The 24,117-nt window shown below is 49.4% G+C and overlaps 1 protein-coding gene across 15 annotated transcripts in view; it reads left to right on the top strand.

The window, feature by feature from the left end:
• Positions 1-24,117, top strand: part of AP2B1 (adaptor related protein complex 2 subunit beta 1) — a 1,113,451-nt gene that overhangs the window by 128,827 nt on the left and 960,507 nt on the right. For all 15 annotated transcript variants that reach the window (XM_069614911.1, XM_069614900.1, XM_069614904.1 and 12 more), the window contains one exon: positions 19,360-19,495. In XM_069614911.1, the coding sequence (XP_069471012.1) occupies positions 19,360-19,495 (136 nt within the window). The remainder of the gene's footprint in view (positions 1-19,359; positions 19,496-24,117) is intronic.

Raw genomic sequence — 24,117 nt, forward strand, 5'->3', positions numbered from 1 at the left:
CTGAGGGTCTTCACCAAGCTCAAGGTGGTGGTGGCAGCATATCTCAGGCGAGGGCGGGGGGGGATTCACGTGTACCCCTACCTGGATGACTGGCTGATCCGAGCACGTTCTCCCAAGCAAGCTCTGGATCATTTGTGCCTCACCTGCTGCTCCCTCCACAAGCTGGGCTTCTCCCTCAATTTCAAAAAGTCGCATCTGACACCTCAACAGCTCCAGTACATCGGGACTGTGTTGGACATGTCCTTGGGAAAGTGCTCGCCTCCCAAGGTAAGGGCTCATCACATTGTACAGATGGTGAACAAATTTCAACATGCCTAGAGTATTCCGGCTTTCGTATTAAGGTTGCTCGGCCTCATGGCATCCTGCATTTTTCCGGTGCCAGAGGCCAGACTGAGGATGAGATTCCTGCAATTGGTCCTCAAGATGCAGTGGTCCAAATTCTCAGGCAAGATGTCGGAGGCCGTTCAGGTTCCACTCTGTCTTGCAGGATCTTCTGTGGTAGGCCAGCGAAGGGAATCTGATGAAGGGGGAGCCATTTTGGCAGCCTTGGCCAGAGGTGACGGACGCCTCCCTCACTGGATGGGGGGCTCATGCCGACGATCTGACTGCCAGCGGTTGTTGGTCTCCGTCGGAGTCCAAACTCCACATCAACCTGTTGGAGCTGGCTTTTCTACCATCTGTGCGGGGGAAGAGTGTCCTTATCATGACGGACAACACAGTAGCCATTCATCCCCTAAACAAAAAAGGGGAAGGGGGTAGGGTCACTTCCGTTGTACAGAGAGGCAATGCAGCTGTGGTTCTGGGCAATCCAACAAGGAATTTCACTCTCGGCAGTTCATCTGGCCAGAGAGGAGAACGCGTCGACAAATGCTCTGAGCAGGCAGAGCATGATCTCTCACGAGTTGGAGTTGGCTCAGGAAGTCCTTCAGGAGATCTTCGCCCTTTGGGGAACCCCACAAGTAGATCTGTTCGCGACTAGTGCCAACCGGAAGTGCGAAAGATTCGCCTCAAGGGAATTTCCTCCGAGAGGAGCCTTGGGGGACTAGTTTGTCGTGGATTGGTCATTCCCACTTCTGCACGAGTTTCCTCCGGTCCCCGTCATTCAAGTGTAGCGGCGGTTCGGATCCCACATGATCCCCATTGCTCTGGATCGGGCCAGGAGAGCGTGGTACCCAGACCACCTAGAAATGTCCATCTGTCTTCCACGCTGTCTTTCCCACCGTGTGGATCCTCTCTCGCGGGAGGGAGGGTTCTCCATCCAGAGGTCAAGACTCTCATCCTTCACGCTTGGTTTCTGAAAGTTTGAGATATAAGGATTGGGACCTCCCGGATGAGCTGATGGTTGTGTTGCTTTTGGCCAGGCAGCTGGCAACCAAATCCCTGTACCGATGTCGACCCTCACCAGTGTTCCATTCCCATGGTTCTGTCTTTCTTGCTTTCTTTGGCCGTCGGGGGTCTTCAAGTAGGTACCATTTAAAGGTTACCTGGCAGCGCTATCTATCTTCAAGCGCTCGTCTGAAGAATGTTCTTATTTTAAGATTCCTTTGATTTCCCAATTTCTAAAAGGGCTCACTAACGTGTTCCCACCATCCCTGAATCAGGTGCCGGTATGGGATCTGAATTTGGTCTTAAAATTCCTGATGGGTGCTCTGTTTGAAACTTTGCACTCTCGTCCTTTGAGACTATTGTCTTTCAAGATGGTTTTCTTTGTTGCGGTTACATCCACTCGCAGAGTGAGTGAATTGCAGGCACTTTCATCTAAGCCACCCTTTACTGTGTTCCACAAGGATAGGGTTGTACTGAGGGTACGTCCATCCTTTCTACCTAAGGAAGTGTCTGAGTTTAATTTAAGCCAGAAAGTGGTACTTCTTGCTTTTTATCCTCATCCTGGTAAGGAAGAGGAACGACTCCATAGGTTGGACCCTAAGAGATCTGAGCTTTTACATTTCTAGGATGTCCAGGGTCCGAGTGGACGATGAACTCTGTGTGGTTCTCTGGACACTGATTGGGCCAGTCTGTTTCCAAACAGACCTTGTACAGGTGGATTATCCTCACCATTCCTGAATGTTAAAGATTGGCAGGCAAGGACCCTCCTGAGGGGTTGTGAGCTCGCTCCACTAGGGGCGTGGCTACTTCCACAGCCCTGCTGCAGGGAGTTCCTATTAGGAATATTTGTGACGCAGCTACATGGGCTTCTATCCGCACCTTTGTCAAACATTACTCTCTGGATGCGCTCAAGATATGGCCTTTAATAAAGCGGTTCTTTAGTCTGCCATCTGATTGGGTATTCTAAATTCTCCAGCATGGGATCTGGCATGGATTCACATGCTCATGAATATTCCCCGTCGTCAGGCTGGGAATAATATTCCCCGTCGTCAGGCTGGGAATCCTCGGTAAAGAAAAAATCAGTTTGTTTCGTTTCTGAACTGTCTTTCTACTAATAACCAATCACTGTTCTCTGGGTCATACTGCCCCCATCCAGTGACTGCCCTCTACCTAAGCCCCTCCTCTGGCAGCCATCTTCAGATCTTTACCGCACGTTCAAGTGTCCTCGTGCTGTAGTGTTTTTTTCGAAGAGTTTACCCTTATATTTTCGGTCAATTCGAGCTTCAAGCTCCACCGATTCTTCTTCCGATCAACGGGGACCCATTTCGGAATTTTCTACGCCCCTCAAGGGCGGATTTTCGTGGGTTTACACTTCTAAGAGGATTCCGGAAGACCTTTGAGGCCTACCCCGATTCGGACATGGGCCAGGAAAAAGGAGATTTGACACCTACTGGATCCAAACTGTTCAGGAACTGCCCAGGATGTGGACTACAGAATGTCTTCAAGGGAGATGAGCAGTCCTGGTGCCTCTACTACCTTCACGCCGACAAGTCTCATGTGGAGGAGGACTGTGTGTTCTGTAAGAACATGTCCGTCCGGACAATGAAGGACCGTCATACTCGGCTCACGAACTGGCTGGAGGGGAAGAGCCCAGCAGCAGGTGAGAAGAAGTCTGAGCTTTCTTCCAAGACCTTTGAGGGAGCTCCGGCGACGGGGGCCCAACAAAAGGCAAAGGTCAGCGGGCACATGGAGCGCCATTGGTTCGGGCTCCTCGGCAGCCAGGCAGGGCGCGATGTCACCAACGCCATCATCCACAAGCCAACTCTCTGGCTCGGGGAAAAGGAAGTCAGAGAACCCGGTTAAGCTTCGGGAGAAGCCCCGGTCGAACCCGACGGAGAAAGCCAAGAGGGCGGGGGGCGAGGCGGTGACCCTCCCCCTAAGGTGAAGGCCTCAGATGCGCCCAAGGTCGTGAAGGCCCTGATTCACCCGGAAAAGCCCTCGATTGAAGGAGTCGTGGCGGCCTTGGCGAAGCCTGTAGAGGCTACCCCAGTGGAGATGACTTCCGGGCCTAGAGTTTCCATGCCACCCCAAAGGGAATCATCTTTCCATCCTATCGAGAAGACCCCCTTGAAACCTCGGGACGAGAAAGAAAGGGGGAAGGGCTCGATAGCCATAACCGACAGATATCACCTCCAAGGATGAGCTGGCTGGTGTCAAAAAGATCCTGGATACGAAGTTCGAAGAAGTCCGGTCCTACGGAAGGGATCCCGACGAGGCGGACGTAGAGAGCAATGATGGGGCCGACGAGTAGCAGCGGGCCCTGGAGGAAACGGAGGACCCCGCGCCCCAGCCGTTGCAACCGATGCCTACGCCAAAGGACAATTCTGGAGCAATCCTGATGGCTTTGCAGACCCTGTGTGCGGAGATGAGGACAAGGTTGCCCTTACCCCAAGTGGATGATCCAGCAGCGCCTGGACCGTCGGGGAGCCCACCGAACAAGCAGAGGCGAATCCCCCCCCCAGCCTCCCTTCCATCCTTCACCTCCATCCCCTCCACTGAAGGATGAGACTGGAACGGAGATCGAGACAGCGGGGACGGACGGTGGTGACGACGGGACGGATCTCCCAGCACCCCCTGACCGCCCCTCCCCCCAACGAAATTGGCTCTTTCCTTGTCCCGTTACTGCACGACATCTGGGACAAAGGACTGTCGCTGCTGAAAAACCTGTACACGGCTCCTGCGAAGAGGGACTGGTACAAGAAGTAGTATCGGGGTCCCAGACTCCGCCCCTATGTGCCTCAGAGCACAGCCGTCCCCTGATTCAGTGGTCTCCGCGGCAGGCAAGAAGAAATCAGCGGGGACGACGGCATCACTTCCCCACCGGACAGCGAGGGGAAGAAGCTTGATGCCATGGGACGACGGGTCATCTCGTCCATCCGCAGCGACGACAAAAAGCAGACAGCGCTCTCGCGATCGTGGCTGGCTACGACAAGGAACTGTGGTTCAAGATAAGAGGGCAGAAACCCATGAAATCCTGCAGGAAGGCGAGGTGACTTTGGACCACGCCATCACGGTGGCCAGACATCGCTGACACGGCTTTCGCCAGATGGGCAACAGCGTTTGCCGGCGCTGTTGGCTCAAGGCCACCGATTTCAGTCAGGACGTGCAGACCAGGGTACTGGATATGCCCTTCGACGGGAACAACCTGTTCGGCAAGGCAGTGGATGAGTCACTGCAGGCCATCAAGGCAGACACCGAGACGGCACGGGCCTTGGGTTCTCTCCATCAACGACGCCCGTCCTTTCGGACCTCTGGAGGCAAGTCTCAAGGTGCCTCCAAAGGATTCGGCGGCAGTTCCGCGTCGTATTGCAAGACGGCCCGATCCACGTCGCAGGCAGCCCTCAGAGGCCACAGCATGGCCGGAGGACAAAGTTGTCGTCGCCAAAGTGGCAAGGCCTCGGCGAAGCAAGACTGAACCAGCTGCGGTAGGGAAGCCGGCTGTAGAATTTCATCAGCGTGTGGGATTCCATCTCCACCGACCGTTGGGTGCTAGATGCCCTGGCCCAAAAAGCACTCTGGAGTTCCAAATAAAGTGTTCCCGTCTACCACCCATGGCCAGGAAGGAAAACCACGTGCCACAGCTTTTTCTAGAGGTATGAGCAATGCTAAAAAAGGGCACGATGGAACTCGTCCCAAAGAGGCTCCAGAGTATACTCGCAGTACTTCCTCGTCCGAAAGAAGACCGGCGGCTGGCGGCCCATCCTAGACCTTTGCCGCCTCAACAAATGCATAAAGTCCCAAAAGTTATGGATGTTCACCCTTCAGCACGTGCTGGGACAGCTGGAGGAGGGTGACTTCCTGTCGTCGCTGGACTTGAGGATGCCTATTTCCACATCCCCATACACAAAAGACATTGAAAGTTCCTACGATTCGTGCTCCAAGGGCGACCCTACCAGTTCAAGGCCCTACCCTTCGGGTTGAAGTCGGCGCTGAGGGTCTTCAAGTGCCTGGCACCAGTGGCGGCGCGGCTGCGCCTGCAGGGCATCCACGTATACCCCTACCTGGACGATTGGCTCATCCGAACAAGGTCAAGAGAACTCACTGTTGATCACACAGCGAAGACCATCCGCCTCCTCAAGGATCTGGGATTCTCTATCAACTTCGCGAAATCCCACTTGGTACCGTCGCAAGACGCCCTGTTCCTGAGAGCCAGACTCGACATAGTGGCATGGTTGGCTTCACCGTTGGAGGAAAGGTCGAAGGCCATCCTGGGCAAGGTACAACGGCTGGGGTGAGGTCCATCAAGTCCCTGCTCGGCTTGATGTCATCGTACATCTACCTCGTGCGTCTATGCAGGTTGCGGATGCGGCCACTGCAGGAATTCCTCGACGCCCGTTGGATGCAAGCGGTGGGCAGCTTCGAAGATGAGATCTCCTTCAACGAGATGTTCCGTCAAGCGATCCGGTGGTGGGGGGGCACCCGCACGCACCCTGCGGCGTGCATGGACTTCCAGATCCTAGCGCATCAGGAGACTGTGACGACGGACGCCTCCCTGGAAAGATGGGGAGCGCACAGCTGAGATCTCCACGTAAGATGCCCTTGGCTCCCAGAGGAGAGGTCCCTGCACATCGTCCTGGAGCTCCGGGCCGTATTCTGGGCCCTTGGGTCTTTCCCTCCGTCCCTCAAAGGCAAAGTGTTACGGATCTTCTCCGACAACACCACCACGATGTTCTATATCCAGAAGCAAGGAGGCACCAGATTCGCCAGCCCTATCCAAGGAACCACAGGATCTGTGGGACTGGGCCGTCACCCATGGGATGTTCCTGGTACCGTTTCATCTGGCAGGAGTGAAAAACACTGTCGCCGACTCACTCAGCAGGGAGCTGCACTCTAGCCACGAGTGGGAGCTTTGGTGGGATCAAGTGGATCTCCTAATCCGACAATGGGGCAGTCTTCAGATCGACCTGTTCGCGACGGCGGCGAACAAGTGCCAGAGGTTCGCCAGCAGGTTTCCCCAGCCAGGGAGCATGGGCGATGCATTTGCCTTCCCCTTGGACGGCCTGTTGCTGTACGCGTTCCCACCGTTGCTGTTGCTTCTGCGACTCATCAATCAACTCAGACGGTCCCGGTGCAGGATGATCCTCATCGCACCGCTGTGGCCGAGGCAGATATGGTTCCCGGGCCTTCTGGATTTGTCAGCGCCCCCCCCAGTTAAACTGCAGACGGATGCAGATCTTCTCACCAGGAAAGGAGGCGCCATCTTACATAGCAACCCGGGATCGCTGAACCTGCAGGCCTGGATCCTGCAGCACTAGAGTTCGGAGGCTACGATATCCTGGCGGACTGCAAGGAGGTACTTGCAAAGGCCAGGGCGTCCTCAACTCTTAAGTGCCATGGACAAAAGTGGAAGAGGTTCTCTATCTGGTGCCGTGCACAGAAGATCAACCCTCTACGGATTACGGCCCCTCAAGTGCTGCCGTACTTGCTGTCGCTGGCCAAGGCGGGTCTGGCACATGCCTCCATCAAGATCCACCTAGCGGCTATCTCCCGCTACACCAGAACTCTGGGGCGCTCGTCGCTGTGGTCTTGACGCCTGGTGAAGGAGTTCATGAAAGGACTGTTCTGCTCTTTCCCGCCCGTGAAGGCTCTGGCCCTGGCGTGGGAGCTCAACGTGGTGCTGGCCAAGCTCATGGGTCCCCAGGTCGAGCCCTTGCACTCGGCACCGCTGAAGTTCCTATCGTGGAAGACAGCGTTTCTTGTGGCCATCACCTCCACGCGATGAGTGGGAGAGATCCAGGCCCTCTCCTGTAAACCTCGATACCTGACATTCCACGAGACAAGGGTAGTGTTGAGGACGCACCCCTCCTTCATGGCCAAGGTGCCGTCGGACTTCCATCTCAACGAGCCCTTGGTGTTACCTGTTTTCTTTTCGACGCCGGCCGAGAGGACTTTGCACTCGCTGTATGTGGCTAGTGCACTGAAGTTCTACGTGGTCTGCCCAAAGAGTCTTCGGAAGACATCACAGCTGTTTGGACCTGTGAACCAAGGGAAGGCCCTCTCGAAAGCTTCCATTTCCAGATGGCTCTCCAGCTGCATCATGCACTTTCACCGGTTGGCAAACCGACCGTTGCCCGGCCGTCGGAGAGCCCATTCAACCAGAGCGATCGCTGCTACCACAGCGTTCCTGTCTGGTGTGCCCCTGCTGGACATCTGCAGGGCTGCTACGTGGAGGTAGACGCACACCTTCACGAGATTCTACTGCATCGACCGGGATTCCAGGGAGGAGTCCAGAGTCGGCCAGGCAGTGCTGCGCAACCTGTTCGCTTGAAGGTGAGCCTGGTGAGGAGGTAAGAGATGCTTAATGTTGAGCCTTGCCACCTCCGTGGTTGTGCTTGTGTGTACTGCTTTGTATTCTTGTATTCATGAGCATGTGAATCCATGCCAGACCCCATGCTGGAGAAGGAACAAGTTACTTACCTGTAACTGTTGTTCTCCAGCATGGGTCTGGCATGGATTCACATGCAAACCCACCCTCCAACCCCTCTGCGGTTCTTCTCTTGGTTCTACTGCCACTTTACGTGCTACCAAATCTGAAGATGGCTGCCAGAGGAGGGGCTTATAAATCATGCGCGCAACGCCCTTAGCCTCTGTTTTATTCCTCCATAACGTGTGACCTGCTCATACACAATGCCATCTTAACTACACATAGCCTTGAGGGAACGCAAGCTGCAATAGCAAAGGAAACTCTGCAGAGGGGCAGGCCGGGAGGGCGATGTGGAATACGTTGAACATCCAGTCGAACAAACGTTACCAGTTGGTAAGTAACTTGTTCTTTGAATGGATTGTGTCCTCCAACATATTCCACATCTTTGACAGACTCCCAAAGCAGTACCAGAAAATGGAGATGGGAGAAAAAGGAACAAGTTACTTTACCTGTAACTGTTCTCCAGCATGGGTCTGGCATGGATTCACATGCTCATGAATATTCCCCATCGTCCAGCTGGGAATGCTTGGTAAAGAAAAAAAATCAGTTTGCTTAGTTTCTGAACTGTCTTTCTACTAATAACCAATCACTGGTCTCTGGGTCATACTGCCCACAGCCAATGACTGCCCTCTACCTAAGCTTTTTAATAGGAAAACTATGTTCGGTCCATCGAGCCTGTGTGCTCCATCGATTATCCTTCCGATTAACAGGGATCCGTTTTTCCGAATCCTTAACGCCCCTCAAGGGCAGAAATCGTCAAGTGTTCCTCTTGGAAGCTTCCAGAAGTTCGTAAGGCCTACACCACGCGGATCATGTTGGGTGATAAGATGGATGGTGCTTCCCTCTTCAAGCTGTGCACCAGCTGTGGTTTGCGGAATGTGTTAACAAACTCTCAACCATCGCCAGACTCTGTGGTCTCGGCGGCCACCAGGAAGAAATCTTCGGGTTCGGCGTCTTCTTCATCGGCACCTCAGGAAAATAAGGGGAAGAAATTGGATTCCATGGGTAGACATGTCATCTACTCAGCGTCAATGACGGTCAAGGTGGCCAACGCGCCTTAGCGATCATGGCCAGATATGACCGGGAGCTTTGGTACAAGATGGCTCCACTCCTGGATTTCCTCCCCGATGACAAACGGTCGAGGCTTTGGAGATCCTCCAGGAAGGCGAGGTGTTGTCATACCATGCGATCAGTGGCCCTGGACATTGCAGAAAGGGGCTTCCGCTAGATGGCAAACAGGGTTTGCCTTCACCGTTGTGGCTGGCTCAAGGCCACCAACTGTAGACAAGTGGTCCAGACGAGGGTCCTGGGCATGCCGTTCGACTGAGACAACCTGTTCGGGAAGGCAGTCAATGAATCCCTCTAGGTCATCAAGACTGACACAGAGACAGCCTGTGCTTTAGGCACTCAGCAGCAACAACAGCTGTCCTTTCGTTCCTCAGGAGGGAAGTCTTAACAAGTCTTGGAAGGGTTTCGGCAGGAGTTCATCCTCTTACCGCCAACCCTACCACACTTTGACCTAGGAAGCCGATAGGGGTTGCTCCAAGGCCTTCGGAGTTGGCCGCCGTCATCTTCAAGGGCCCCAAGGCAGCATGACGACCTCCAAGCAAGATTGAACTGGCCAGGACTTTGGGCCCCCAACCATGCACTCTGGTGAAGGCCGGCTGGCTAACTTAGTCAGTGGGAGACCATTTCCACTGATCGATGGCTGCTGGACGCTCTCGCCCACGGACACGCATTAGAATTTCAACAAAAGTGTCAGCGAATACCACCGGTGGCCTGGCAGGAGCAACGCTTCCCTTAGCTGCTGCTGGAGGTTCGGGCCATGTTAAGAAAAGGGGCGATCGAGCTGGTTCCACAGCGAGTTTGGGGCTCCAGAGTTTACTCAAGATACTTTCTCCTAAGAAGGAACACCGGGAGCTGGAGGCCCATTCTCAACCTGCGAAGACTCAACAAGTACATAAAGTCCCAGAAGTTCAGGATGGTCACGCTGCAGCACATGCTCGGCCAGCTGGAGCAGGGAGACTTTCTGTCGTTGTTGGATCTAGAGGACGCGTACTTCCACGTCCCCATACATAAAAAGCATCGCAAGTTCCTGTGCCTTATCGAAGGGAAGCATTTCCAGTTCAAGGCTCTTCCCATCGGACTGAAATCGGCGCCCAGAATCTTCATCAAGTGCCTGGCTCCAGTGGCGGCTCATCTACGATTACGAGCCGACTACGATTCACGTGTACCCTTACCTGGACTGGCTCATCAGGCCAAAGCCAAGGACATCGTTGTCGATCATACAGTGAGGACTGTCCGGCTGCTGAAGGACCTCGGGTTCTCTGTGAATTATGCAAGGTCCTGCTTGACTCCATCCCAGGACGTGCTGTTCCTGAGATACAGGCTAAACGCAGTGTCCTGCCTGGCATCTCCTGAGGGGAGGATAGCAGCCATCTTGGGCCATGTGAACGGCTGTTGGCACTGAAGATTGCCACGGTGAGGACCATCAAGTCGCTGCTCGGCATGTGTCCTGCATATACCCGATTCGGTTTTGCAGGTTGCGGATGCGTCCGTACACGAGTTCGACACCCGTTGGGTTCGGCTGTCCAAAGGCTTCCAGGACAGGATCATGCTCGCCTAGCAGTTCCGTCGAGCGATAAGGTGGTGGGGCGTGCGCTCCAACATCGGCAGATGCACAGAATTCCAGAGGCCCTGTACCATGAGATGGTCATGGCCGTCTCTGGAATGACGGGGAGCCCACACCGGATGTCTTCACGCCAGAGGCCTGTGGCTGCTGGAAGAGAAGACGCTACACATCAATATACTGCAACTATGGACAGTGTTCTGGGCCCTAAAGTCATTTCTGCTGTCCCTCAAGGGCAAAGTAGTGAGGGTCTTCACGGACAATACCACCACAAAGTTTTACATCCGGAAGCAGGGGGTCACCAGATTCCCAGCGCTCTCCAGAGAGGCGCAGGACTTGTGGCACTGGGCTGTCGCCCAGGGGATGTTACTCATTCCATTCCTCCTGGCAGGAGTAAAGAAAACTGTCGCTGACTCTCTCAGCAGGGAGCTGCATTCTTGCCACGAGTGGGAGCTTAAGCAAGATCAAGTGGACAACCTCTTCCTCAAGTGGGACAGTCCCCAGATCGATCAGTTTGCTGCGGCAACGAACACCAAGTGGCGGAGGTTCGCCAGCAGGTTCCTCCAGCCGGAGAGCATGAGGGACGCATTCTCCTTCCCTTGGGAAGTCCTGTTTCTGTACACCTTCCCTCTGTTACTACTACTACTTCGAGTCATCAGTCAACTTAGACGGTTCCGGTGCAGGATGAGCCTCGTCGCACCAGCGTGGCCGAGGCAGATCTGGTTATCCGGACCTTCTCAGCATGTCAACATCCCCTCCAGTCAAGCAGCCAGTGGTTGCGGACCTCCTCACCAGGGAAGGAGGCGCAATTCTGCACTACAACCCAGGATTGCTGAATCTGAAGGCCTGGCTCCTGCAGCTTTAGAGTTCACTGGTTACGAGCTTCTGGTGGACTGCAGGGAGGTACTAGCCAAGGCCAGGGCGTCATCGACTTTGAAGTGCTACAGACACAAATGGAGTTTTTTGAGACTTGGTATCGTTCGCAGATGATGAACCCTCTGAGGGTCATCGCTCCTCAAGTACTTCTGTATTTGCTGTTATTGGCTAAATCGGGGCTGGCGCACGCCTACATCAAGGTACATCTGGTGGCTATTTCCCGCTATACCAGGTCTCCGGGACGGTCTTCACTGTGGTCGCACCACCTAGTCAAAGAGTTCATCAAGGGACTGTTCCGTTCATTCCCGGCGTGGTAACCCAACGTGGTGCTGACTAGGCTCATGGGGGGGCCCCATTCGAGCCTATGCATTCAGCTCTGCTCAATTTGTCATGAAAGACAGCTTTCCTTGTGGCCATCACCTCTGCAAGAAGAGTAGGTGAGATTCAGGTCCTGTCCTGCAAGCAGCCTTACTTGACATTCCACAAGACAAGGGTGGTGCTGCGGACGCTCCCCTCCTTCATGCTCAAGGTTCTGTCGGAATTTCATCTCAACAAGCCTTTTGGAGTTACCTGTGTTTTTACCGCCGCCTTTGTCGCTGGCTGAAAGGAATTTGCACTTGCTGGATGTGGCTCGAGCGCTGAAGTTTTGTGGCCCGCACAAAAAGTTTTCAGAAAACTTCTCAGCTTTTTGTGAACTTTGGTCCTGTAAACCGTGGGAAGGCCCTGTCCAGGGCTTCCATTTCCATGTGGTTCTCCAGCTGCATCACTCATTGTCACCGGTTGGCAAACCGACCGCTGCCTGGCCGTCCGAGAGCCCATTCTACCAGATCGATCGCTGCTAAAACGGCCTTCCTGTCTGGTGTGCCCATGCTGGACATTTGCAGGGCTGCTACGTGGTGGTCTGCACACACCTTCACAAAATTCTACTGTGTCGACAGGGATACCAGGAAGGAGTCCAGAGTCAGCCAAGCAGTGCTGCGCAACCTGTTCGCTTGAAGGTCAGCCTGGTGAGGAGGTAGGAGATTGCTTCTGTTGCATTGCCACCTCCCGTGGTTGTGCATGTATGTACTGCTATGTATTCTTTATCCGTGAGCATTTAAATTCATGCCAGACTCAATGCTGGAGAAGGAAGAAGTTATTTACCTGTAACTTTTGTTCTCCAGCATGGGTCTGGCATGGATTCACATACAAACCCTCCCGCCTACCCCTCTGCGGATCTTCTCTTGGTCCTACTGCCACTTTACGTGCTACCAAATCCAAAGATGGCTGCCTGAGGAGGGGCTTAGGTAGATGGCAGTCATTGGCTGGGGGCAGTATGACCCAGAGCTCAGTGATTGGTTTATAGGAGAAAGACAGTTTTAGAAACGAAACTGAAACTGTTTTTTCTTTTACCGAGGATTCCCAGCCTGACGGTGGGGAATATCCTTGAGCATGTGAATCAGTGCCAGACATGTGCTGGAGAACAACAGTTACAGGTAAGTAACTTGTTCCTTTCATTTTTCTGATGGATTTAGTTCAACATTTCCTGCAGCCAAATATAAAGATTTTAAATTCTGCTTCCCAGCAGGCAGTCCATATATGACGATAGGTTGGGCAATGTAGGGAGTTACTCATGGGAACAGGAGTGCTTGTCCCCTAAGAGGGAGTCACTCCCAGTGAGGTCCCACTTGTTCATGTCCCTAGGCAGGGTCTGGCAGAGCATGCTCACCTCCCTAGCCTCAAAGGGGGTAGCTCCCCCTTGGAGTAGGGACGAATACCTTTGATTCATTAGAGTGTTTGACTTAGCCCATACTATCACAAGCATATGTTGGCCTCTGATGGCAAGATACTTTGCAACTGTCAATTCTATAACCCAATTACTCCCTGCAGGTTTTTAGAAGCAGCTTTGTTAGACCAACTCAGCTGGGAAAACCACCTGGCCATTGTTTGATCTGGTTTTGTATGGCCAACATTTTCTGTTTGTCCTCGAACCTGATCAACTTGGATGTTCTGTCTCATAACTTTGGTTTTGTCATTTACTTCTGATCTGTTGTATGCTTCCTGTTGTTGGCCATGACTTAGTTCAGCATTCTTTACCAGAAACAAGAGGTGCCTGCATTTGGTAAAAGCAGACTTTTAATGACATAAAATCAGTTTAGCAAATTTAGCCACTAGCAAGTATTGGCTTTCTCCTTCATGCACCTTCACTTTGCCCCTCTTTCTGTTGACAAATGATCCTGCGTTTATTGGACATGCTATTGTATCAGAATTGTTTGCAAGTTATTTATTCTAAAAGAATAATGTAATATGTCAACCGCAAACAGTAAGTAACCCTTCTCAACACCCACTACCCTTCTACTCTAACCTCAGAATCACTAATATATATATTTTAAGAAAAATAGAAGAACACAAAATAATGTTTTAGGTTAGTTTCAACAAAACAAAATGCCCCTGAGCAGATCCACCCTGGTCCGGCACCTTCACCAGTACAAGGCTGAAATACGAAAAGCAAAAAAAGCCCTGAATCCTAAACTGTAAAAACCCCAGAAAAGAACTTCACAAGATCATCGCCGAATTCACCAAACGGACATGTACCACCACCCTTCCGACCCCCTCACAATCGTTGTGCGACTCTCTCTCTCTCTCCACTTTTACAACACAGCTCTCGAAAGAACAAACGCTCTAACCAACAAACTAACTCTCTTACACCCACCAGGCAATCCACCCACCATAACAGCCATCCCACCGCCTACGACCACTAGCCAACCAACGTTCGACTCCTTCAGTCCAATATCCACCAACCAATTTCTCAAACTTCTCTCTGCCCGCAAACCATCTGGCTCTCCACTGGATCCTTGCCCAGCCTCAACCCTCAAAGAAATGTTTGCCTCTACCTGTGCCGGAGAACACGCAAGAACCATCATAAACGACTCCCTTTCCTCAGGAATTTTTCCCAATGCATTGAAAACGGTTCATGTCAAACCTCTTATAAAAAAAAAAAAAAAAACCTTCCCTCGACCCTCTCAAACCCAAAAACTACCGCCCCATCTCAAATACCAGGTTCCTGGACAAACTCATTGACGGAACCGCCTACTCCCAACTAAATGCCTTTTGTCGAAGCCAACAATCTGCTAGACCCCGCTCAATAAGGTTTCGGAGCCCGATACGGAACCGAAACCACCCTAACCTCAATCTGAGATGACCTTAAAAAAAAACCAGCAGATTCTGCGGGATGCGCCGCATTAATCCTTCTTGACCTATCCACCGCCTTCGACACAATCAACCACTCGATCCTCCTTGACCGCCTCCACTCCCTAGGAATTTGTGGAACCGCCCTCAAATGGATAGCATCCTTCCTCAATAATGGGAAACAAATAACCCTATTCTCCTCCTATTCCTCCCAAGCCTGACCAGTCGACACTGGAGTTCCACAAGGAGCATGCCTATCAGCCCTCCTGTTTAACCTCTACATGGCCACCCTCCCATGAATAATTAGTTTGCACAACATCCTGTGCTACAACTACGCCGATGACACTCAACTAATTCTAAATCTCCTGAACTCAAAACCCAACTGCTGACCTGACCTCGCTTCCTGCATCCTCGACCTAGATCTCTGGATGACCACAAACCACCTCTTGCTAAACCCCTCCAAAACCGAAATCATGGTATGCGGCAACACCGAACGTCTTCCGCACCCACTACCCTGGCCATCTGCCATGGGCGCCTCACCGACACCCTCTAATTCAGTTAAATATCTTGGATGCACCCTAGACTCAGACCTAACCCTCACGCGCCAAGTCAACAACGTCTCAAAGTCCTGCCACTACCACCTTAAAACTCTTAGGCAAATCTTTACATACCTCTCCTTTCCCAACAGACTCTCTGCGTCCAATCAATTGTTATATCAAGACTGGACTATGCTAACACCCTCTACCTTGGAGTTCACGCATACCAACTGACTAAACTACAAAGAGCACAAAACGCTGCAGCCAAACTCCTACTAGCGCTTGGCCCAAGGGACCACATCTCCCAGCCCTCAAAACACTGTACTGGCTTCCGGTTGCCCGAAGGGTGACCTTCGAAACCTTATGTATGCATTTCTCACCGAGCATTGCATTAAACTGGACCTCAATATCTTCAAGACAAACTAAAACCCTATCACACTGCACATACTCTAAAATCAAGCTCAGCCGGCCTCCTAGTCATACCAAAAACAAACTTAGTCACGTTAGGTGGATCATCATTCTCAGCCTTGGCCCCCATGCTGTGGAACGCACTCCCACCCCACATCCAACTCACCGAGGACCTCATGTCTTTCCGCAAATTACTGAAAACATGGCTCTTCCCCTAAAACAGACCCCTAACTCAAACTGGACGACAGCAACTCAATAACATTAGCCTAAACTGCTAGATCATAAATAACAATCCAGCATCATGATCCAAGTAAAAATCGAAGACTAATAACCTCTAAGTTAAACTAAAAAGGACAAACAAAACAAAATGAGTAAAAAGGATAAAAGCAGTAAAGTGGTTGAAATTAATGAAATAAATATAATGGACGAGGAATAAAGTGGATAACAGCAATTCAAATTAGCCCAAACTACTAGATCATAAATAACAATAACATAAATAACAATCAAGCATCAAGATCCAAGCGAGAAATCGAAAACTAATAACCTCTAATGTAAGCTAAAAAGGACAAACAGAAAAGAATGAGTGAAGTGGATCAAAGCAGTGAAGTGGCTAGAAAGAATAAATTGTATGAAAGCGGTAACGTGGTTGAAACTAATGAAATGGATGAAATAAATCTAAGTACGAGAGTAACAAAATGGACGAGAGAAATAAAATGGAGAGGATGGAAAAGATGAATCCATGATCTGAATGAGTGCACAGAGTGCCTGAAATAGGTAGAGTGCATGGAACGAATAGATGGCATGGAATGTAAGAGTGCATGGTATAAATGAAACAATTAGAATAGATGATTCAAATGCATGGGACATGTGGAGTACATGGGACGGATCGAGTGCATGCGACAAGTGACATTGGTTGAACCGATAATGTAGGATGAGTAGATGAAGCGGGTGGAGCGGAGGAATGTCGGTGAAGCAGATGAATGGCGGTCGAGCGGATGAACGTCGGTGGAGAAGATGAGCGTAGACCGGATGAGAGCGTAGAATGAATGTGAGCGTGGAGCGCATGTACGGTGTTGAGAGGAGGTAGTGTGTTTAGTGGATGTAGGGTGCGGAGCGGGTGTGTAGAGTGTGGAGCGGACGGGTGATGTGGGTGGAGGGAATGGGTGTAGTGTGTGGAGGGAACGAGTAATGTGGTGGAAGGAACCGATTAAGAGGCTGGAAGGTACGACTGAAGTATGTGGAAGGTACGACTGAAGTATGGGGTTGAAACGGATGAAGTATGTGGATGGATCGGGCGAAATGGGTGGATGAAATAGGAGGAAGTTGGGTGAATGGAACAAGTGAAGTATGTGGAATAAACTGGAGAAGTAGGTAGATGGAACGGAGAAAGTGAGTGGATGAAACTGGTGAAGTGGGTGTATAGAACGGCTGAAGTATATGTAAGGAACGGGTGAAGAATGTGATGGATGGAACGGATGAAGTATTTGGAAGTAACGGGTGAAATTTGTAGATGGAATGGAGAAAGTAGGATGATGGAACGGGTGAGGCAGATGGATGGAACGGATGAAGTATGGCGAAGGATGGGTGAAATATGTGGATGGAGCGGGTGAAGTAAATGGATGGAATGGATGGAACGGATGAAGTAGGTGGATGGAACGGACGAAGTAGGTGGATGGAACGGACGAAGTAGGTGGGTGAAGCGGGTGATACGGGTGAAGTGGTTGGAATGATGAAGTAGGCGGATGAACGGGTGACTTATCTGGATGGAACAGGTGAAACAGGGTGTATGGAACAGATCAAGTATGTGGATGGATGACACATAGGGAAGGGATAACGCGAGTAGAACAAATGAAAAGAGCAGACCAGATGATGAAAGGATAACGTGCATAGATCCGGACGAAGTGCATTGATCAGAAGGAATTCATAGAACTGATTGTATGCATAGAACTGAGCGAGTGCGTGCAACGGATGGAATGCATGGAACAGATGGAGGGCACATAATGGACACTGTACAAAATGATCTGAAGTGCATGGAACGATCTGAAGTGCATGGAACAGTTGGAGTGCACAAAATGAGTGGAACGTTGTAGAGTGAATGGAACGGTTTTGGAGTGCCTGAAATGTATTTATTTATTTATATTTATATAGCGCGCAAGCAGGCCAAGGGCATTGAGGCGCTGTTACTTGCAAGAACTTAGTTACACAGGTACAGGCATAGTAGCGATCGTTGATACATTATGGATATTACAGAACATAATGCTGTTACAGACATTGCACTTGGTCATTGTGTTACAGCTTATGCATTGAGTCATGTGGTAAGTATTCATGCTAATGTGCGGGGTCTTATGAGAAGAGGATGGTTTTCATAGCTTTGCGGAATGTGGTGAGGGAGGCCTCACCTCGGATTTTAGGAGGTGGGGCATTCCAGTGAATGGGTGCGAGATGGGGGAAACTGGATCCACCCGCTCTGGCTTTTTTTACTAGTGGCACAGAGAGCATGTTGGTATATGGTGATCTAGTTGGCCTGGTAGTGGAGACGGGGTGGATTCTTTTTGAGAGGTAGGCAGGAGCAGTGAGGTGAATGCACTTGTGGGTCAGTGTCAGTGCTTTAAAGGCGATCCGGAATACATGGAACTGTCGGGGTGCATGGAACGGTTGGAGTACAAGGAACTATTTGTGTGCTCGAGCACAAGCACCTATGCTAAACCACCATATCACATGCCCACGCTTACTCTCTCCTTTCACCACCACTCGACTAGAACACAGCGATACTATGACACCATTCGGTATAGCTGTTCTCATACCATCAATTGCCTCATACTGCACATCATCCTAACTACACACAGCTGGCTACTCGCCCTCCAGCCAAGCGTTCTCCTCAGGCCTAACGCAGCCAGAATCGGTCTGGATAACAATCTGCCAGAATGAACACATACTCCTGATATCCCAACCACCACACCTATCGCTAAGAAGCAGCTATCACACGAATGCCACACCTGCTGCACACATCCGGTTCCCACATGCACCTTATGACTCTCTCTCTACTGACTTGAACTTCGGTTCCCGAGGGCGTTCATCCTACCAGCGCCTTGAGATCATACCAATGGTACATAAGGCGCTATATAAATGCAAAGTAACATAACATAGGATATAAGGTTGTCAAACACAAAATTGGTAAGTGGCAGAATTTGTTATTAACCAGTAAAGCTATGCAGCATGACCTGCGCAATGTTGATAATAGGCTGGGAAAAGGAATCTGCTCTGGTAAAAAGTTGTGACTATTCTGCAATGCTCTGTGATTGCCTTACTGCTTTAGTGGCTACTCTGTTTGTACAGGGTTGAGCTTGCGGCTTGTCACTCGGTGCAGTGTACTGCTCTACTGTTTGAAAAGAAGGCTGAATATCTGTGTGTTATCGGATGGTATGGAATATACCACTTTCTTTAATATTTTTCTAGACGTTGTGGATGTGCCAAATACTTTAAAGTTAGCCACGCGTCTGGTTTGGGAATTAATGGCTTCACAACAAGTATTGTTTTTATTAGGAATTCTCAGAAATGTATTTGAAAAATCAGTATTCATATTTTTTCTTTCTGTAATGTTGTCTAGCTCTTTGGATAATATTCATTTTTGTTATCGGGATGGGGTTAGTTAAAACTGTACATGCTGCCATGAGCCTTTTCAGCAACAAAAATCAGCATTTGGAGCGAGTAACTGGGTTTTCATTTGAAGGATGTAGGATCAGTGTTCGTATTTCTGCTAGACAAGACCAGTTCCTAGGCTCGTACCGTAGGTGTGTATTTATGCATTTTGCTATGGTGCAACAAGCTTGTAAGTTAATATTGCTGAATTGAAAAAAGCAAGGCTGAAACTAGAATCTGAAATTATACTTATTGACAATAACATTGTCCAACCCCTGCTTCCACCCCCCCAGCTCTCTGTTTCCAGATGTGGTCAACTGTATGCAAACTGATAATCTCGAGCTGAAGAAACTGGTGTACCTGTACTTGATGAACTATGCGAAGAGCCAGCCAGACATGGCCATCATGGCGGTCAACAGCTTTGTCAAGGTAAATGTAGCAATTATTGCCTATATCATTGTGTCTATTGTCCCTTTATAGAATGAGGAAGAAATGTCACCAGAAGCACATATGTGCACATGGTAGATCTTCATATGGCCAGTCCATGTGGCTGTACATATCACTTAGGTTTAAGCTTACTTGTACGTCACATTGTGAGCACAATCAAATGATTGCATGTACAACCATTGTCTGGGCTGTGCTGCAAGGATGCAGTCCAGCTCTTTTGTGATCACCTAGGTCGCCCAGACCTGCAGCCCAACACTATGGTGCAGTAAAACACATTAATGTAGTCAGTACTCCAGATAACCTTTTGAAATGGGGGGGGGGTATTTTACTCCTGATTTTTTAAAGATGGGTGTAAAATGATTTTTTAGGGAGTCAAAATGTAAGCCCCATTCCCAATTGAAGTATTTTATAACGGAGTAAATATGTTTTAACTGGGAAACGGATATATTTTTGTAAAAATGATTTCTTTGCACTGTTATTTATACACATTAAAAGGTACTTGTTTACTTCTTACGATCAGGCAGTAATTTAGCCATTTCTTCCTGTGGTACTATGTGCACTGCTGGTCCAAACCTATCCATGGTGCTGTGTGAGTGAAAGCAGGGGCACATGGTCATATGCGTCTGTTTCCCATTTTTTTGTTGACAGTATTTTTACTCCCTATTTTTATTTTTTGGGACTATCAGCCCATTTTTAGAGAGTAAAAGTGGCCGATTGTAATAATTCAGTCTTGGAGTATGGTGGGCTAAAGGAGATATGAAGTCTTGGTTTCTTACCATTGGGTGGGCCAGTGTGGTTACTTGGGGGCCTTGACTTATTGTTAAGTCAGTCAGCATCTGCATGTCCTTGAAGTATGGTTGATCATTGAGATGTTCTTCATTATCTTTAAGTTTACATATCTCTAATGCATTAAGGTTTTCTGGTGAAATGTCTCCCGTTATAGGCTTTTGTTAGTTGAAGAATCATTGCAGGTCTTGCGTTGCTTGTTTCAAATAATGATTGGTGGAGGATTTAATTAGTTAATTTCTCTAAGATTGGTGGGTAGGTGAGTCATTGTGGTTCTGCTTTTTATTATAAAGAGTAGTGTAACTGTGTACGTTTTGTGGTGGTGTTTAAAAGCTGAAGAAACCATAGGATAGGTCAGTATGATTTTTGTCGTGGTCATGCAGGCTTATACTTTTTATGTGTATTAGCTCATGGAACACATAGGGGAGCTATTATGTTAATCTATGTGTTTGTGCTAGTCTGCTGCAGAAACTGGGCAAAATACAATTCAAAGTATATTCGATCAAATATACTACCGCACTGTTTAACAGAGGAAAACGGTTTATGGAAAGCATTAGCTAAACACTACCCACAATGCCTTACTAGTTGTAAAGCAGAGATTTTGATTTAAAATATGCTTGTCATTTGATGATCTATGAGTTGGGCTCCACTTGGAGGCAATGGAGTGCTGTAAAACAATAGTATAGAGTAATAGGATGGAAAAATATGGATACATTTAGGATAGAATATTAAAAGTAGAGTCAAAATATAGAGCAAGGTTGATGCAGAAGTGTTTAGGAAGAGGATGCAGGTTAGGTAAGGGAAAGACACCAAGGCTTGATCGGCCCCAAGCCTCAACAAAGCCTGGGATTATGTTCTTTGTAACCTATGTACATATGTTGTGTTTCTCCAGTGGCTGCTGGCTCTCCATGATACTTGGGATTTTTTTGGAGCATTATTCCAAGGTTATTAAACGAAAAGTATACTGCAGTGTGAAAATCTAGAATATACAGGGACTATGCGATCCTGTAATTTAACAGGTGGCAAACAAAACACAGTCACAAGAACAGTCCAAGGGTTTTTATTTTGTTTTGTGGTCTCTAGCTTGTCTTCCTTTGAATTCCTCCCTATCACAGGCATCTGTATCCCCACAGTATCCTCTATCTAATAGCTGGTTTGGCTACTGATGGTTCCCTGAACGCAGGCCATCTAAACTCCCTCGGGAACCTCCTAGTTTACTCTAACCAAAGGTTACTGTTCTAATGGGTTTAGGGATTGTGCCTTGCACTTGCTCAGTTGGACTCAAGCTAGTTCCCTCCGGCTCACATACACTTCTCCCGATCTACTCTCACTCCCGTGCATGCCTGCTTACTCCTCCCACCAATCCTCTATCCCTCGGTTTCAAACCTTCTAGTTCCACCCTTTGTCACCACTCCCCCCACTGCACTTCTCTACTCCTTCTACACGTCTCCTTCTGCTGCCTCCTTTACACCCTTGATCTGTACTCTCACCCCCACTCTGCCCTTCCAAACCCTACTCTGCCCTCCAACCCGTTGTTAAGAAGGATTTTTAGAATCTGGCCTGATGGACAGATTTTAGGTCACCCTAGTTAATGTCAACAGGGTAACTGAGAGGTTAGCCAAAACCCAATCAAGAGAAACATGGAGAGCAGTCAAGGCTATTCTCAGGAGAGTGTGAGTGGGGTTGGGGGTCACAATTAGTCACACAATGAAGCGTGCAATAATTCTATTTAGACAGGAATGTATGAAAATACAATATTTATTCTAGGGCTTTAACACAGACCAAACAATGAAACTAGCAGATTATATTATCGGACAATATTCAATCATAAACATATACATTCACCACTGGTTCTTTAAATGCATTCAAATGACTTAAACACTATAAGAGGCATGCAAATGAATGCAGTAAAGATGAAACCAAGTCTCAAGTGCATTTTGCTGGCTTCAGCATTCCAATCCCTAAGAAGAATGGTGCCTTGTACCCAAAAGTCACAGGAGCCGCAATGCTTCTTCCCATAATGTAGTCTCTATAGGTAAGTTAAAATGATACTTGTGTTTGTGAGTATTCAAAAGATTTTCAACAAAGTTACTAGTCAAGTAAATTGTGTTCTTTCAGATGATACTACCCACGTTCGATGTCCAAAAGTCAGTGGAATGGAATATTACAGTACAAAGGGACTGGTTCCCAGTGTTATCCTATGGAGGTCAGGATGAGACAAATGATTTGTGTTTACTTACCCACTTGACTCAGATTTTCCAATATGACTTGATGGGTTGACTGTTGGTGCTTGAGGTTAGACTTTCCACAGTTGGTTGCGGTAGAAGTGCCCAGGAGCTGTGGGTGCAAGGATTCTTCTGGTCCGGTCTAGATGCAAGATGCAACACCTCACGATGGACAAATGCAAGATTCATCGATACAGGCTTCTTGAGGACACTTACCAGGTCGGGTGAAGGTGAGTTCCAGTGACAGCCACCCGTGAGAAACCAAATGGTGTCTCACCAACCAATCCCTGGGGATCTGTCATCCAGGTGGCTGGGGTACGGCCATCGCTATTGGATCCAGACAAAGGGGGTGAACCAGTGCGCGATGATCACTTGAATGAGGGGTCCTTGAGGAGTTGGAGCGGGGGCAACCGGAGGAGGGACGTGATATCCCTGTTCCCATTTTCCTTTAGAACACCCTCATTCCATTTTCTATCGATGAACTTTTACACCCTCCCTTCCCCCCCCCTTTCCTACACACACTCTGCTACACAGACCAAACCCTTGAAGGGAAGACACTCGCACACAGCCACTCTGGTTGACATGTCCCAGTATCCGGGTCAGTCAGAGTCAGGCACTTGGTCCTGACGACTCACACCTGAATCCTGCTAACTTTCCCACTGGGATAAAAGGCAGAGCATGAGAGCACCCGGTGAGCGAGGCAAAGCACACAAGCAAGGCGAGAAGGGCAACCAAAGCGAGCAAGACCAGCAGAATGGAAGGACGGGAAATCCTGGGAAGCTGACACGACCATTGAAGCAGAGCAGATGGGACAAAGGAAGTGAATGAAAGGCCTTGGTCCTACCAGCTGTGAGGTGAAGGTCGATGCAGAATCCCAACGGTGCAACTCCCTGCTACTGCAGAATGTGACTGCGTTACCTCCTTCATGTGCGCTGTGAGGAGTTGAATGGAGGCGTGCCGCGCTGGACCAAAAGCCTTGACTAGACGGAAGGTCTTGATAAACTGAATCATCCGCTGCTAGTAAGTGAAATGGGAGACTGGCTTGTGTTGATAAATGAAAAGGACATTAACGTTTGAAGTTGTTGGGTTGTCGAGAAACTGCAAGCGAAAGCACATTGTAGCAAGAATGAATGTGTGTGAGATAAGCCGCCAACGCAATCTGAAGCACTAGTGTAACCGATAGAGGAGGCGAATAATCAAAGTGGTCATCCGAGGTTAAAGTAAAGGGTTCAAGACCCCCCACACCCGCTTATACAGTCAAACTTCTTTGACAAATGTGAAACGAAGTATAAAGCTAACTTAAGGAATTATTAGCCCTGTGATGCTACGAACTGCTGTTACCAGAAGCACTGGGAGAGGAGGGCAGTATAAACCTTTCAACCTTGTCCAGTATTGTGGGTTGCGTGTAGGACGGCAGTAGTGAGAAATAGATGCCTGATTGTTGAAAATAAATGCACTTGCTACAATATAATAGTAACCCAGCGAGACTCGATCTCCAAATCGGAAGTCTGTGCTGAACTGGCAAGTACTTAGAAGTGAAAGCGTGAAAGATTACAAGTGTGATGCTAGCGGTTTAAAGGCTCGCGCCCAATT

The sequence above is a fragment of the Ambystoma mexicanum genome, chromosome 9 (genome assembly GCF_040938575.1).
Source record: "Ambystoma mexicanum isolate Mex_15411 chromosome 9, UKY_AmexF1_1, whole genome shotgun sequence".
Taxonomy (NCBI): domain Eukaryota; kingdom Metazoa; phylum Chordata; class Amphibia; order Caudata; family Ambystomatidae; genus Ambystoma; species Ambystoma mexicanum.